This window comes from Scyliorhinus torazame, chromosome 3, assembly GCF_047496885.1.
Source record: "Scyliorhinus torazame isolate Kashiwa2021f chromosome 3, sScyTor2.1, whole genome shotgun sequence".
NCBI classification, from domain to species: Eukaryota; Metazoa; Chordata; class Chondrichthyes; order Carcharhiniformes; family Scyliorhinidae; genus Scyliorhinus; species Scyliorhinus torazame.
In genome coordinates this window covers 132104065-132120128 of record NC_092709.1, presented here as the reverse complement: position 1 = coordinate 132120128, position 16064 = coordinate 132104065, and the positions used below count along the sequence as shown (strand labels likewise).

General features: G+C 47.3%; 1 protein-coding gene across 4 annotated transcripts in view; it reads right to left on the bottom strand.

The window, feature by feature from the left end:
- Positions 1 to 4790: 4790 nt before the first annotated feature.
- Positions 4791 to 16064, bottom strand: part of anxa3a (annexin A3a) — a 138630-nt gene continuing 127356 nt past the window's right edge. For all 4 annotated transcript variants that reach the window (XM_072496216.1, XM_072496217.1, XM_072496220.1 and 1 more), the window contains 2 exons: positions 14621 to 14743; positions 4791 to 6104 (listed from right to left, as the gene is read on the bottom strand). In XM_072496216.1, coding sequence (XP_072352317.1) covers positions 6045 to 6104; positions 14621 to 14743 — 183 coding nt within the window. In that variant the 3' untranslated portion in view covers positions 4791 to 6044. The remainder of the gene's footprint in view (positions 6105 to 14620; positions 14744 to 16064) is intronic.

Genomic DNA, 16064 nt, shown 5'->3' with positions numbered 1-16064 from the left:
TCCCCATTATTGTTTGCACTGGCGATTGAGCCCCTGGCAATAGCACTGAGGGGTTCCAGGAAGTGGAGGGGAGTACTCAGGGGAGGAGAAGAACACCGGGTATCTCTGTATGCGGACGATTTGTTGTTATATGTGGCGGACCCGGCGGAGGGGATGCCAGAGATAATGCGGATACTTGGGGAGTTTGGAGTTTTTTCAGGGTATAAATTGAACATGGGGAAAAGTGAGTTGTTTGTGGTGCATCCAGGGGAGCAGAGCAGAGAAATAGAGGACTTACCGTTGAGGAAGGTAACAAGGGACTTTCGGTACTTGGGGATCCAGATAGCCAAGAATTGGGGTACATTGCATAGGCTAAATTTAACGCGGTTGGTGGAGCAGATGGAGGAGGACTTTAAGAGATGGGACATGGTGTCCCTGTCACTGGCAGGGAGGGTGCAGGCGGTTAAAATGGTGGTCCTACCTAGATTCCTTTTTGTGTTTCAGTCCCGCCCAGTGGTGGTCAGGAAGGCTTATTTTAAAAGAATTGAGAAGAGTATTATGAGTTTTGTGTGGGCCGAGAAGACCCCGAGAGTGAGGAGGGGATTTTTGCAGCGGAGTAGGGATAGGGGGGGGGGCTGGCACTACCGAGCCTAAGTGAGTACTACTGGGCCGCCAATATCTCAATGGCGTGAAAGTGGATGGGAGAAGAGGAGGGAGCGGCGTGGAAGAGATTGGAGAGGGCGTCCTGCAGGGGGACTAGCCTACAAGCTATGGTGACGGCGCCGTTGCCGTTCTCACCGAAGAAATACACCACAAGCCCGGTGGTGGTGGCTACACTGAAAATTTGGGGGCAGTGGAGACGGCATAGGGGAAAGACGGGAGCCTCGGTGCAGTCCCCGATAAGAAATAACCATAGGTTTGTTCCGGGGAGAATAGATGGGGGATTTGGAGCATGGCAAAGAGTAGGGGTAACACAATTGAGAGATCTGTTCGTAGATGGGACGTTTGCGAGTCTGGGAGCGCTGACGGAAAAATATGGGTTGCCCCAAGGGAATGCATTTCGGTATATGCAACTGAGGGCTTTTGCGAGGCAACAGGTGAGGGAATTCCCGCAGCTCACGATGCAGGAGGTGCAGGATAGAGTGATCTCAGGGACATGGGTGGGGGACGGTAAGGTGTCAGACATATATAGGGAAATGAGGGATGAGGGGGAGATCATGGTAGATGAGATGAAAGGAAAATGGGAAGAAGAGCTGGGGGAGAAGATTGAGGAGGGGCTGTGGGCTGATGCCCTAAGTAGGGTAAACTCATCGTCCTCGTGTGCCAGGCTAAGCCTGATACAATTTAAGGTGTTACACAGGGTGCATATGACTGGAGCACGGCTCAGTAAATTTTTTGGAGTAGAGGATAGGTGTGCGAGATGCTCGAGAAGCCCAGCGAATCATACCACATGTTCTGGTCATGCCCGGCACTACAGGGGTTTTGGGTGGGGGTGGCAAAGGTGCTTTCGAAGGTGGTGGGGGTCCAGGTCGAACCAAGCTGGGGGCTGGCTATATTTGGGATTGCAGAAGAGCCGGGAGTGCAGGAGGCGAAAGAGGCTGATGTTTTGGCCTTTGCGTCCCTAGTAGCCCGGCGCAGGATATTGTTAATGTGGAAGGAAGCCAAGCCCCCGGGTGTGGAGACCTGGATAAATAACATGGCAGGGTTTATAAAGTTGGAACGGATTAAGTTCGTTCTAAGGGGGTCGGCTCATAGGTTCACCAGGCGGTGGCAACCGTTCGTCGAATACCTCACAGAAAGATAGAGGGAATGGAAAAGAAGAAGACAGCAGCAGCAACCCGGGGGGGGGGGGGGGGGGGCGGGGGGGGGGGGGGGGGGGAGAGGGTGAGGGGGGGGGAGGAATCAGAAGGACTCTCAGGGATGTTATTGTATATGCATAGGTATTTGGTATATGTAATTGTATATTGGATTGTTGGCTTGTATTTTTGGAGAGTATTTGTCGTGGACAAGGCAGTTGCCATTTAGTTTTGTTTTTGATTTTGTTCAAATATTATTTATTTATTTGTTTAAAACTGGCCATTGTTATTTATATTGTTTTATTGATGTATAAAGGAAACACTATGTACTGTTATGTTTGGCCAAAAAATCTTGAATAAAATATATCTTTAAAAAAAAAATCAAGGTCAGCCTGGTACTGCATCATGTCCACCAGTGAGTTGGAGATTCTGCTGAGGCCCTCAGCCATCGCCATCACCGACTGCGTGATGCCTTGGACACCTTCACTCATGCTTCCGACGTCCTGCACCAGGCTCTCCACTGCGGTCGCCACCCTGGCTACCCCGGATGGGCCTCCGCCATTGGCTGGAGGACCTGCGGGGGAATGAACACGTGGTCAGTGGGAGGGATGGGTCAGTCTGTAAGGCATTAAATACTCACGTTTCATAGGTTATCCAGGTGGTACCTGGTGGTTCTTCACCTCTGTGGCGTGCGCCAACCTCCGCATTGGTGACCGCTCTGTCCTCGGCCACCCCCGGCACCTGAAGGGCCAGTTCCTTGAAGGTCATGAGCATTCTTATGTACAGGACCCTTCCGCTCGTCTGGGCCTTTCCCGGCTCTTCCAGGAGAGCTTGTCCTGCTTCGACACAGAGGGTTTTGTAAGCCACACGTGCAGTCCACATTGGGGGGGGGGGAAAGAAAGGGTTGGGATGATGGGAGGGTTGGTGTGAATGGGGGGGTGACGGGTGGGTTGGGGGGGCAGATAAAGGGTTGGGGGGCTGGTCACGTTGGGGATGGGAAGGTCTCGAGTGGGAGGGGGCGGTGTAAACTCACCCGTGCTGTCCAGTGTAGATCATTTACCATCTTGCGGCACTGGAGATCAATCCTCCTGGTCATGCTTTCCGAGCTGACGGCCGCTGCCACTTTGTCCCAGGTGGCACTGGCTGCCCTGTGGCTCACCCTCTGGGACCCTCGAGGGAACAGGATATCCTTCCTGGCCTCCACCGCATATAGTGGCCTCCCCGGTCTATGTCTCCAAACCTTGGGGCCAGTCGCCTCAGTGCCATGGCTGCAAGCTGAGTGGGGTTGGTTGTGCAAGTGCTGTTTAGCAAGACTTTGTTAGCAAGGGGCTGGCGAGCGTGGTCCCGGCGAATCGGCTGGCCAGCCTTCATTTGAGGTGTGAAGCCCGTGAGGCCGCGTTAAGTGGACCACTTAATGTTGAAAGCGTTGCGGGCCTCAACGAGCTGAGCGCTGGGAAGCTCACGGTAGTTCTCGCTCGCTACCACACTTCGAAACCTTTCTGGAGAATCACACCGCTAGTCAATTTTTGGGGCCCTGGGGAATTTCTCACCATTTAGTCCACACTGACTTTGGTGAATCCCGCGAGGCCTGAGCACAAGAATTGTGCCCTCAATACCTGTATGGACAATGAGTGAATGTACAAATAGAAATATCATGAAATGAAAATCGCTTATTGTCACAAGAAGGCTTCAAATGAAGTTACTGTGAAAAGCCCCTAGTCGCCACATTCCAGCACCTGTTCGAGGAGGCTGGTACGGGAATGCTGGCCTGCCTTGGTCTGCTTTCAAAGCCAGCGATTTAGCCCTGTGCTAAACCAGCCCCAATCTTAAGAGAATCGTGAACAAGGACTCCCAAGTCCCTTTGTGCTTCTGATTTCCTAAGCATCTCCCCATTTAGAAAATAGTCTATGCCTCTATTGCTCCTTCCAAACTGCATAATCTCACACCTTTCCACATTGTATTCCACCTGCCACTTCTTTGCCCACTCTCCTAGCCTGCCAAGTCCTTCTGCAGCCTTCTTGCTTCCTCAATACTACCTGTCCCTCTATGGTGTTATATTAAAGCTCCTCTGCTAATGTTTTGCACCGTATTCAGAATATCTGTGAATTATTATCAAAGAGGCCAATGTGCACCATTTTTGGCGTGGTAATATCCAATATCAACACTAATTGTAACAAAGGGCACAATTCAGCAACCCTATTGCGCCCAGCGCAGATCCATGTGCGACGGGTGAATGGCACGCGATTCAAATCAGGCTCAGCCCATCGCGAGTCACCCAACTTACTCCACCTGGTGCAATCTGGATCTCTTCCTTGCTGGGTGAGATCTGAATATTTAAATGAGCTAGAGTGCTAGGCTGGCAGTGTCAGAGTGCCCAGGTGTCAGGTTGGCATTGCCAGGGGTCAGGCCTGGACCCGGGTGGGCCTTGCCCAGTAGAGAGAGGGTGAGGGGAGGCGGTTTCCCAGGGACTACCTTAAGGTTGGGAGGGTGAGGTGTTCAAAAAAGCAGGGGAGGGGGAATATTGGGGCTGTCGGACAAAATGGCGCCCCGCTAACCAGCAGGAAATTCCTCCAAGTGCGGCCTCAGCGGGGAGAATCTCTCAGAGGTCAAAAAAAGTCAAAGTGGCGTTGGAATGCGGGATATTTCTCAGAGCTGTAGCCGCCGTGAATTAGCTAACCATGCCAATCAGCAGACTCTAATTTCAGTCTGCTGAACCCCATGGAGAATAGTTTTCACATTTCCAATCAAAAATTGTAGATCACAATTTCAACTTCAGCATTATTGTCTGTTGTGCTTTTTCTTTTAACATGTTTGTTTGGCCTCAATTTAACTTTCTTTAATTGTTTAAAAATTTGCCTTTGGGTATTAAGATAAACAATGACACCTGCACATTTCATTTTGCCACACTCCTCATGTGCCAATGTTGTTAGCAATGTAAAGGTTATCTGGTATATGGTATATAAGCTGAGCAGTTCCAATTAAAGGTAAATTCAATAATAAAATAATACACGGAGCTTTGGTTTGAAATGTATTTTTTATATGATGATTCTTTATTAAGATTGAACAGATGTTACAAAGCATAATATTAAAAGTGCCATTGAAAATGAAAATATTTCCAAACAAAGCAGATCATTAATAGTTAATACCAATGATTCTGAATAAGCAAACTGGTTACAATTAGTTTAGTAGCTTATTGAAGATATGCTGCTGCAGACTAATTTGTTGAGGTTTTTATTTCAAAATGAGTGAGAGAATATCTATGAATTATTATAATCAGAGTGGCCAACACCAGTTGGTAAGTATACACCTGACATATGGAATATGGAAAAATATTCTTGCAAAGTTTTATTTGCATAGTATCTGCAATACTATCTATTATAATTTATTGCGTTCCACGGCTCTCACCTGGTCTGGAAACCCATCAAAATGGATTTAGTTCTTCTGCTCTATACAAAGACCGTATGCAACACAAGTCTCAGGACAACAAATTAACACAAACAACTTTTTAACTTTTACACTGTGGAATAACAATCTACTCACTCTGTCAGATACATTTTTTCCAAGTTTACTGACTTTTTACATATCTGTTGTCCGTCAGTACAGAGCTCAATATTCCCATAAAACCATAAAATAATCATCAGGGGACTCAAAGTGTGAGGCTAAAGATAAATTGGATAAAGACATTGGATTCTACAATGGCAATAATTAGCCTTTAAAGATTTAATGTAAATTTAGAGGTAAGGTATTTGAGTATTCAGATAACCATTGTACACAAATGGTGAAAATGAAAATAAGAGAGCAAAATCAAATCAAACAATTAAATGACAGGTAATGTAACTGACAAATTGTATTAATCTACAAAGAACAACCAGCATACACAGTGACTTGTGGTTTGTATTTAATTCCAGGCAACAATTTCTGCACACCCCTATTTAGATCAATCTTAAAACAGGAACCCTTTATAGTGGACCGCCCAGAGTTAGATTGGAGTAAATTCAGGATTATTCATTTATTGTGTGATTGTAGAATTGCAGCTCGAAATAACATCAAACTCTGTCCTTCTTTCTGTGATCCAATTTAACACCTTTCAGAGGCAGGAAGCAATCTGTTTTCACACTTTTAAAAAGGTGCAATTTAGATGCAGTTTTGTGGATTATTGCTAGACAATTACTTGTTATTTCTTTCATTCTAATTAAACAATACACAAATGTAACTATTCTCTACATTTAAATCTAAGTGGCACCATTTGTTCATCTGTTTAATGGCTGTCTAATTTCCTGTTCCACAGAGTTTAAGCAAAGCAGTCCTGTAATCTCCAGAAGTTTCATCCTAAAATCAGAAATAGACAGTAAAATTCAATTGAGATAGAAACTTAAAATCACAATGTTAAAACAGTCAAAATATGCTCACCAATACATAAGTGGAAAACTAAAACCCTACACATGAAAACCTTTCCTTTCCTGCTGTTTTTATTTTGTAAAAGTGTATTACCCTCCTAAATCTCAATCCCATTTGTATTGTTCAAAGAATTGCCTTTCTGAGCCGAGCGAGAGTAAATTCAGGCTAGAAAGGAAAATGTAGGGTGCAATCTAACCAAAATAAAACAGTGCTGTTGTGGGCGGGATGAGCAAGCAGCAGGAACAACCCCGCTACCTACCAAGGCTCTGTCTTGTTTTCGTGCCCCGGCGGGAAGCGCCCCGTCGAGGCTGCACTTAGCCGCATTTCGTGCACTGACGATCTCCGAGCAGAGCTCTTCAGTGCAGGAAGGGATCGAGATGCCATTTTTTAAGTTGGGGGAGTCCGGAGGCCAGGGTGGAGAGTCTGAGGGCGGGGGGGGGTCCAGAGATTGAGGCGGTGTTTAAAAATGGCGCCCCAATCTCTTTCTGCACTAATGAGCTGAGCTCCTCAGAATGGGAAATAGATAAGTGCGGCCGAAGCTAAAAAAAGATCCCGTTTGATAGCTGGGTCATTCTCGTTTCCACCCCGCTAAAAGCACCCAAAACAGGACTTTTTTTCCCAATAAATCACACCCAAATGATACTTATTAATGAATTTCTTCTCAATTTAAGCTATATTAGCAGCTGTGTCGCAAAGAAAGTTTATTATGCTGCATGAAGTTTGATTAAATAAATATCTGCAATGTGATTGTTTGAAATACAAAGGACAAGTTTGCATAATATGATTGCCTATTTCTGATTCATTGATTATGTTTCTGTGCTTTTTTAATTAATGAAGAATAAAACTGATTGAAGGCTCAATGGTCACAACACAGAACCCAGATCCAATCTACATGCCAGGTAAAATATTTTTCACTGTGAAGACATAAGGATAAATTCATATCTCTTGCAGTCTTAACACACAGGCTCACTCAAGCTGGATCTTGCCCTGTCAGGCATATTTATTGGCAGGGGGTGGGAGGCACATAAAATACGATGGGTGGGTAACTTACCCCCTTCCTACTCATGCACAACTCAGTCCCCATTAAATGGGGGATTGGTAAGATGACCACTGGGTTGCTTGCCCTTCAGCTGATTGGCCACATAAGTACCTCAATCTAGGTCCATTTCCATAATATGCAGAGCAGTAGAAGGATGGTTAAGAGTGGGAGAACCTTTTTTTCACCAACGTTGGTGAAAGGGCAGGTTGGAACGGGGTGCAGGGGGAGGGGACGGGTTCTTACATTCTTTGAGGGGGTGCCCTGTGCACATTGGAGGCACTCTAACCCGCCTTTGTGGCTCTCCACCTGGCCTCCAGAACACGCCCTTTCCACCCTCTTCGTACCCCTCCCTGATTTTTTTATCCCTCCCTGCCCAAAAAGCCTGGGACCTACCTGGGTCTGATGTCCACCTTCAATCTTTGTGTGGCACTTAGAATCCCAGCCCACAACTGAGTTATGACACTGCCCGGCCAATAAGAACTGACAGCCAGCCAGATTAATTTCAGGGTAATATTGCCGCAGGAAAGCCTTTTTTTAAAAGTTGGTCAGTTTGCTGCCAACTTTTCTGACAAGAGTGGGGAGGGTGAGCAATACACCCCTCTATGAAATTCAGCTTAATGAGTGGAGATCAGCAATTCTGTGGCCCAATTCTCTGATCTGGACTCCAGTCGAGTGAAACGCTTCACTGGGAAAACAGGACCACTGAAAAATTCTATTCAACAAATTTTAGTTATTTAGTTATTTTTGGCCCATCTGAGTGCAGTCATTGGTCATTGTCGTTACTATGCAAAACGTATGAGATACATTTCCTGAGTAAGCTCCAACAACAAGCCAACACTGATGTGTACTTCAGAATGTTGAGGCTTATATCTGAGTATGATGATGTTTACATTGAGAATTTAACAATTAAGACACTATTGTCCATATTCAATATGGAGCAATGTACTGATGACAAGTATATTGCATGTCAATTTGTAAATTTTTAAAAATACATTCTATCCTGAGTAATATTACTCAGTTTTATCCCAAATTTTTTTTAAATGGTTTGAATTTTTTACATGATCATAAAACAAAATTACATGTTACTCATGAGGGAGCAGAGATGTGAAAATTAATATTAGCAACAGTAGATCATATTCTTCCATTGAGTATGGGTAACTGATCAATAAGTCTAATAGAGGTATTTTAGTTAATGTGAGAAGTAACTTGTTGTACTGAACTTTTAATCAGAAGCATCCCCCTTATTCATGTGGTGTGAAAATTCTACGAAAAAAACACTTTTTTCAGAGTTCGGCCACTATTTCCACTTTCTGCATGAAGTGGCTTATTAACACCAATAAAGGCTCCTCAATAAACAGTTCTACAGGATCCATGCGGTTTCCTGTGGAATTACTGATTGATCAGCTTCAATATTATTTTTTAAGTCCAGTAACTTCCTGTAAAAGGGTGAATGTTAAAGTAGCAGGGTCTCAAGAGGTGGGAAGAGAAGGTGGAAAAATGATGAATACTTATCAAATTTTCTTCACCACAGTGTTTAAATGAGGGAAGATTTTCATATTGAAAGTAAATTCCCGTACTAACACAAACAATGGGCGTGATTCTCCAACTACGCTGTGCTCTCACTCAAGTGAAACAAGTCTGGTGAATAGCGCAAGAGGACAAAAACAAGAACCGCGCCAGGCGCCAAACAGTTTGCGATGCAACCGGCCCACTCCCGTAGGTGAAATCGGGATCTCGCTGTAGCGTGAAGTAAATTATCACCACTTAAGCCCTATTTCCATACAATAAATGGGAGCCACCCCATATCAAACGGTCTCCCATTATTCAACAGCCTCCCCAGCAAGTGCTCATGCCAGCTCTGATTAGTACTCCTTTTGAAAAACGTGAACCTGGTGGAAGGGCTTCTGTGGGGAGCCGAGGAGGCAAGGAGCCACATTTGCTCACAGGCAAAGAGCCCGGCTGGAGTAGGGGACCCTTCGCATGAGGGACCCATTGCCTGGCATCCCAATCAGACCGTGATATGTGGACAGTGTGTCTGAACACTGCAGGAGGAAACACCACACACACAACAGTCAAAATCTGAACACCCAGTGAATGGGCCCCAGCACCAGGGACACATCCACGGCCGGAGAATGGGAGAGTGCAACAGATATTGAATACTATGGAAGGGATTTTGGACCTAGCAGAACTTTGTCCTAGTGGTGCTGCTGCTAGGCTGGACGGACAGACTGCAGAGAAGGGGGCTGCAGCAGCGACTGCAGATACTCAAGGCGGCGCCCATGTGCCGGACCCCGCCCCACTCCGAGGACCTGGCTGCCCATCACGCCAGTGAGGGACCCAGAGGGGGGTCCCGTGACAGCCCTGGGTGTACGTGCGTCGCTGGACATCCAAACAGATGATGGATAGCGCGTGCTGCAATAGGCTCCGTTTCAACAAGGAGACGGACTTCGGCACCACATGGAGGAGGAGGACACCCGATCCCGGTGGCCGTCAAGGTCACTGCAGCTCTGAACCTTTACAACCTTGGGATCATTCCAGGGCTTAGGCCGGGACCTGTGTGGCATCTCGCAAGCCACAGCTCACAGGTGCAACAGGGCGGAAAACTACATCCACTTTGACATGGACCAAACCCAAAAGGGTGCCCGGGCAGCAGGATTCTCTGCCATCGGCAGGATGACACATATACGGGGGTCGTGGATGGCACGCATGTTGCCCTGCGCTCACCAGTAGGCCATCTGGGAGTGCCCTACATTAACAAAAGAGTGTTCCACTCCCTGAACATACAGCTCATGTGTGCACGCATTCCAAGAGGAGTGTGTACGACAGCTACATCCTGGGGCAGTCAGTCATCCATGGCCTCTTTGAGGACCACTCCAGGAAGGACGGTTGGCTCTTGGGGGATAAGGGGTATCCGCTGAGGACCTGGCTAATGACGCCAGTACGGAGGCCGGAGATCGAAGTGGTGACCTGGTACAACGAGGCCCATGTGGCCACCCGAGCTGTCATTGAGTGGTGCATCGGACTCCTCAAGATGTGGTTCCGATACCTCAACTGCTCCAGTTGTACACTGCAGTACACCCCCGGAGGGTTCATCCACTTTGTGGTGGTCTGCTATAGTCTCCACAACCTCGCTCAGCAGTGGGATGATGTGCTGGAGGTTGGTAATGAGGGACATATGGCCCCCTCAGAGGAGGAAGAGGATGATGAGGCGGCGCTGGACAAGCAGGGGCTGGAGAATGACCCCAGGGAGGACCCAGAGGAGCAGCCTGAATCTGCAGGACAGGTGGCAGCAGTGAGGGTCCGGCAAGTCCAGAGGAGCAGGGAGGCCCTCGTACTCACCCGATTCACACAGGACATGGCCTGGTCCATCTCCTGGTCCATCATCAATAACTTACTCAACTCCCACCCGCTCCTTCTACCCTCCCAGGGTATGTGTTACATCACTCCAGGGTGCTGGGACTGTGTCAACACCGTCAGCGGGTCATTCTCAAGGGCAGGGGGGTGATGATGACCCGCAGAGAGCTGAGCGTCGGTGCTCCTCAATCTATGCTATAGTCTGATCTCTGCCTGTCTGCTGAGTGTTTGCTCACACCCATCACCTGCATGAGGTGTGCCTGGGGGGAGGGAGGAGTGCCTAGAGAGATGGGTCAAGGGTTTGGAGGTCGGCCCACATTGCGGAAGAAAGTGACAGAGACATCATATTGGTTGTGCTCAAGGGTTTTTAAAGTGTAATACAATTCCTCTCTCCCCATCACCACCCCCCCCCCCCCCCCTCCCCCGGTGCCCTCAGTGATCCTTGACGTGCGCGGCCTACCTAGCTCTACCGCTACACCTAGGTTTCTCCCCAGGATGCGCATCTGAGGTGAAGGCAGGCAGCTGCTTACCTTGTCCCGTGGCCTTTGGTGCTCCTGGTGGGTGTCCTGTGGCCAGAGGGCCCCGGCGCACTGTCAATGGCATACGCACAGCCATTGACCCTGTCCCATGTGATGACCTTGAGACGCGGCCTCATCAGAGGGGTGGAACTCGGAGGAGCTGGTGGCCACCGTTGCCACTCTATGGGACAGGACCGGGTTGGCACCAAGCACACTCTACTCCCGGTCAGTGCCCCTAGGGCCCTTGGGTTCACCTTGCGTCAGAGGGGCAGTTGGTTCGAGCCCAGCATCATCTGGCTCTGCCAGCCCTGGTGGCACCCCAATGTCTGCACCAAGATGTCAATGCCCTTGGCGATGCTCCTCAGTGATTGGGCCATGCTCTGCAGTGTCTCGACAATGCCCACCTGCGACTGGAACAAGCTCTGCAGCGGCTCAGTCATTCCCATCCGAGAGTGGGACATGTCCCGCAGAACCTCATCAATGTCAGCCTGGTACTGGGTGACATCCCCAGCGAGTCAGACATTCTGCCGAGATCCTCAGACATGGTCGTCACCGACTGCAAGACACCTTGGATACTTTCACTCATGTTGCCAACATCGTGCACCCGGCTCTCCACTGCGGTCATCACCCCAGCAGTGTTGGCCTCGATGCCACGCATTGCCAGCAACATCTCCTGTGCCAGTAGCCTCCTATCGGCTATGGACCTGTTGGAGTGTAGCTGATATCTCCCATGAATGTCCTGACCGCACCCTAATGTCTCCCATCAGCTCTGGGTAATGCCTTACTAGAGGCTCAGCCTCAGGCTGGGACCCAGCTAGGCCTGGAATCCAGCAGACCGCCCACTGCTGTCTCACCTGGAGGTTGCTGCCTCCACCTGATGTGCATCAACATCTGTGTGGTGTTCACCAGATTGTGTCCCAGAAGCCTGATCACTAACGTTTCCGACCGAGGTGTGTGTAATCTGTGCTGGTGGAGGTTGGGGATGACAGCTGTGATGCATCGATAAGGTCTTCGTCGGAGCTCTACTCAGAGGAGTTCTCATGGGAGGCTGGAGAGGGGGCCACCTGGATGGGCCGGCACCATCAGCTGGAGGATCTGTGGGAGAATGGACATATGGTCAGTGGGAGGGATGGGTCAGTCTGTAAGGCAATAACAACTCACGTTTGACAGGTCATCCGGGTGGGGCCCGGTGATTCTTCACCTCTGCGACATTCGCCAGCTTCCGCGTTGGTGACTACTCTGTCCTCGGCCACCTCTGTCACCTCCAGGGCCCATTGCTTGAAGGTGATGAGGATTCATAAGTCCGGCACCCCAGCGCCAGTCTGGGCCCTCTCCTGACGGTTGTGCGAGAGCATCATTAGCCACATCCATGGTTCACAGTGGTGGTGTGGGGAGGGGGAGGGTTGATTTGAAGGGGGCATTGGTGTTTACTCACCTGTGCTGCCCAGTGTAGGTCTTTGACCTTTTTATGGCAATGGAGGCCAGCCCTCCTGGTAACACTCCCAGAGCTTACAGCCGCCACCTCGTCCCAGGCAGCACTGGCTGCCCTGCGGCTCACCTACTGGGACCCTTTGGGGGAACAGGGCATCCCTCCTGGCCCCCACCACGTCTAGGAGCCTGGCCAGGTCTGCATCGTCGAATCTTGCAGCTGGTCTTCTCGGCACCATTGTTGCGAGCTGGCTGAGGCTGGCTGAGTAAGTGCTGCTCGACCGTGTTACTAGGGCCGGCTGGCGAGTGGAGACTTGGTGAATCGGCTGGCGAGCCTTCATTTGCAGCAAGAAGCCCGTGAGGCCTTGTTAAGTGGACCAATTAACATTTAATCGTGGTGCCGGCCTCGTTGGGCCGAGCACCGATCTCGCGGCAGTCCCCGCTTGCTACCGTACTTTCTTTCCGGAGAATCGCGCCCAATGTCCTTATCTTCTAAGAGATTAACTAAAAACAGAGGAAAGCTTGACTTGAAAGAATCAGGTAAGGGGATGAAGAATGGGAAAAAATGATGCAATAGGTTTAATAAAGGTGAAAGAAAAGAAAGCAATTAAAGGAAAGAACCAAAATAACACAATCTATTTGAATCATAAATAAAATCACGCTAATACTAAATAATAGGATTTAGTATCTGGTGCAAAGCAAATTTTCGGAACAGGAGTTCCATCCTGCAGCCAGGTGCTGTTTTAAGAAAAGGACTTTTACCTATTTCATGCATTCCAATGGAATAAGTGGAAGATGTCATCAGAAGACTGAATTCCAGCTCAGACAGGAAGAGTTTTAAGGTAGGGCCTAATAGCTGACTATTATTTAGGTAGCTGTCTGCTCATTGTACAAATGCCCTTTTCACATGCACCTATTAAGGGAGATAAGACCGTACCCACCGCAGCATTGTCCCACATCAATTATTTTTTATTTCCCCCAATACTGTGAGGTACTTGAGTACTTATTGAGATAGATTTTTGCCTGGAACTCTGACAGAGTTGCATCCCAGTTATAAAACCTATCAGTAAAGATTAAACTTTCTCCTTGATGTTTTACCTCTGTACTTCACCATTGTGAAAGTCTACAATACATGTCTTCCAATTAACCAGCATTTCTCAGTGAAAGGAAGAAATCTGGCAGCATTATAAACTGTGTTATTGAATGATGAATGCTTTTACTTGTACAAAAGGCAACCCCCCTTTGCAGCAATCCACAATTTGCATATCTAGAGCTGTATTCTCAAAAGGATCTGTCCTGCTCTTTTTTCAATCTTGCTGCCATCCTGACCTCCTATTAGCAAATGTTTTAAATTGGCAATGTGCAGCTCAGCATTAATTGTGAATAGCAACGCTTTGAAAGCTACCAACTTGCCAGATATGTTCACACACTCAATACACCCCTTGTTCAATCATTTTACACCTACAATCATTTTATACCTGCAAGATTTCCTCACTACAATGAGGAACTTGCATAAGAGCATGTTTATGTCCGCTTTCACCCGGCTTGTGTGCTGTATGCGAAATGCATTAAATCTCACTGATGTTATGTTGGGATCATATTATTGGCCTCAATATGAATGTATCTGTATAACTGGAAAGTTTTTAAAAATCCATTAAACACATGAGCATTTAAAAATAAATCATACTTTAAGCCATATTCAAATCCATCATCAAACTCTGAACTCAATTATATTACATTGGGAACTGGAATTCTCAGTAAAACAATAAACAGCATTTAACTCTGAAGTAAATTATTCCTGGCAGTTTGATGTTGGCTATCTAAAGCACTCATTGTGAGCTATGAAAGACTTGATGCTTATTTACAATTTAAACAGAAAGGATCAATATTGTAACATATTTACATTCATGTACCAGAATCATTGAATGTCATAATGAATTCATTGTGTAGTTTTATCTGGTTCATTTGTTGCTGATCTTCAAGCATTCTAAGGCACCATTGTGTCAGCTGAAGTACATGGAAGTTAACCAAGAGGCTTCGATGACAGAGATTGAGGAGGAAAACAGTTGAGAAAAAGCTGTATTTACCATCAAAGATTACAGACCTACCTTGATAGTAGCATACAAGGATCCACCATGCAGTTTCATATACTCGTCTTGAATATCCAGGAGGTCAATTTCTGATCTGCTGACCATGATTCTAGATAGAGTATTCTCATCAGTGCCAAGACCCTGTAAAAGAATCCCATGCTCTTACTTCATCAGCGTCACTAATTGCATTATATTATGAATGTTAGTTACTTAGATATGTAGGATATCTGCATGCACTGCTTTTGTACATGAGCACATCATGCATCCTACATTGCTCACCACTGATCTTGTCTAAATGCTGGAATTGTAAATTCACCATATTAAAATCATGGTGGCTTTCAGTTCAACATCATTGTAGAATTTATTATGTTTATTATTCAGTCGTGTGGATTTTGAGTCATTCAGTATGGTATAAATAAGGATGCGGTGCTAGAAAATAGTGGGGATTGACTTACTGCTCCATTCTCACTGATTGCCCAGGCATGTGTTTCTTCCCTAGGGTCCACCCCTGGTGGCCAGAGCACCTATGTAACTAAGCCATTTCAATGTTCAAATTGGTGTCTTATGACACCAGGATTTTAGTTTAATTCAGTGTGTACTGTGCACCCACCATCCAGTATCAATTGGTAGCCCAGCTGAAGGTGAGCCCAGAAGATAAGTGTGGTATTATCAGGTATTACAGTACCCGAGAGGCCGAAGACCATTGGTTAAAACCTAGGAGTTTACCATTGGCTGTTGGTATGTAGCTCCACCTTGACAGGTGGGGTATAAGAACCGGTGCCATCCCAGCAGCCCTCACTTTCTGTACCGAAGCTGCTGGGGAACAGTTCTAGTCGATTAAAGCCTTCAGTTATGTTACAACCTCGTCTTTGAGTGTAATTGATCGTGCATCAATAAGTCCTCATTTATTTTGCTGGAGCTGGAGGAACAAGGTTCTCCTCCTGGTTCCACAAAAAGAATCCAAGCCACTGCCACAATAGGTTCACCCTTTCCAAAGATTGGGCTCCACTCCCATTTTTCTTACCTAATCTACTTCTTTTTGATTCGAAGGCAGCACAGTAGCACAGTTGCATCACAGCTCCAGGATCCCAGGTTCAATTCCGGGCTTGGGTCAGTGTCTGTGCAGAGTCTGCACATTTGCCCCGTGTCTGCGTGGGTTTCCTCCGGGTGTTCCAGTTTCCACCCACAGTCCAAAGCTGTGCAGGTTAGGTGGATTGGCCATGCTAAATTGCCCTTATTGTCCAAAAAGGTTGGGTGGGGTTACTGGGTTACAGGGCTGGGATAGAGGGATGGGCTTGTGCCGGGTGCTCTTTCCAAGGGCCGGTGCAGATTCGATGGGCTGAGTGGCCTTCTTCTGCACTGTAAATTCTATGATTCTATGATTCAGCTTGCAGGCCACCTGAATTTTGGAAGTACAACTCACCAACCGAATGGAAATAAGGCACATCCTCAAAGTGGACTG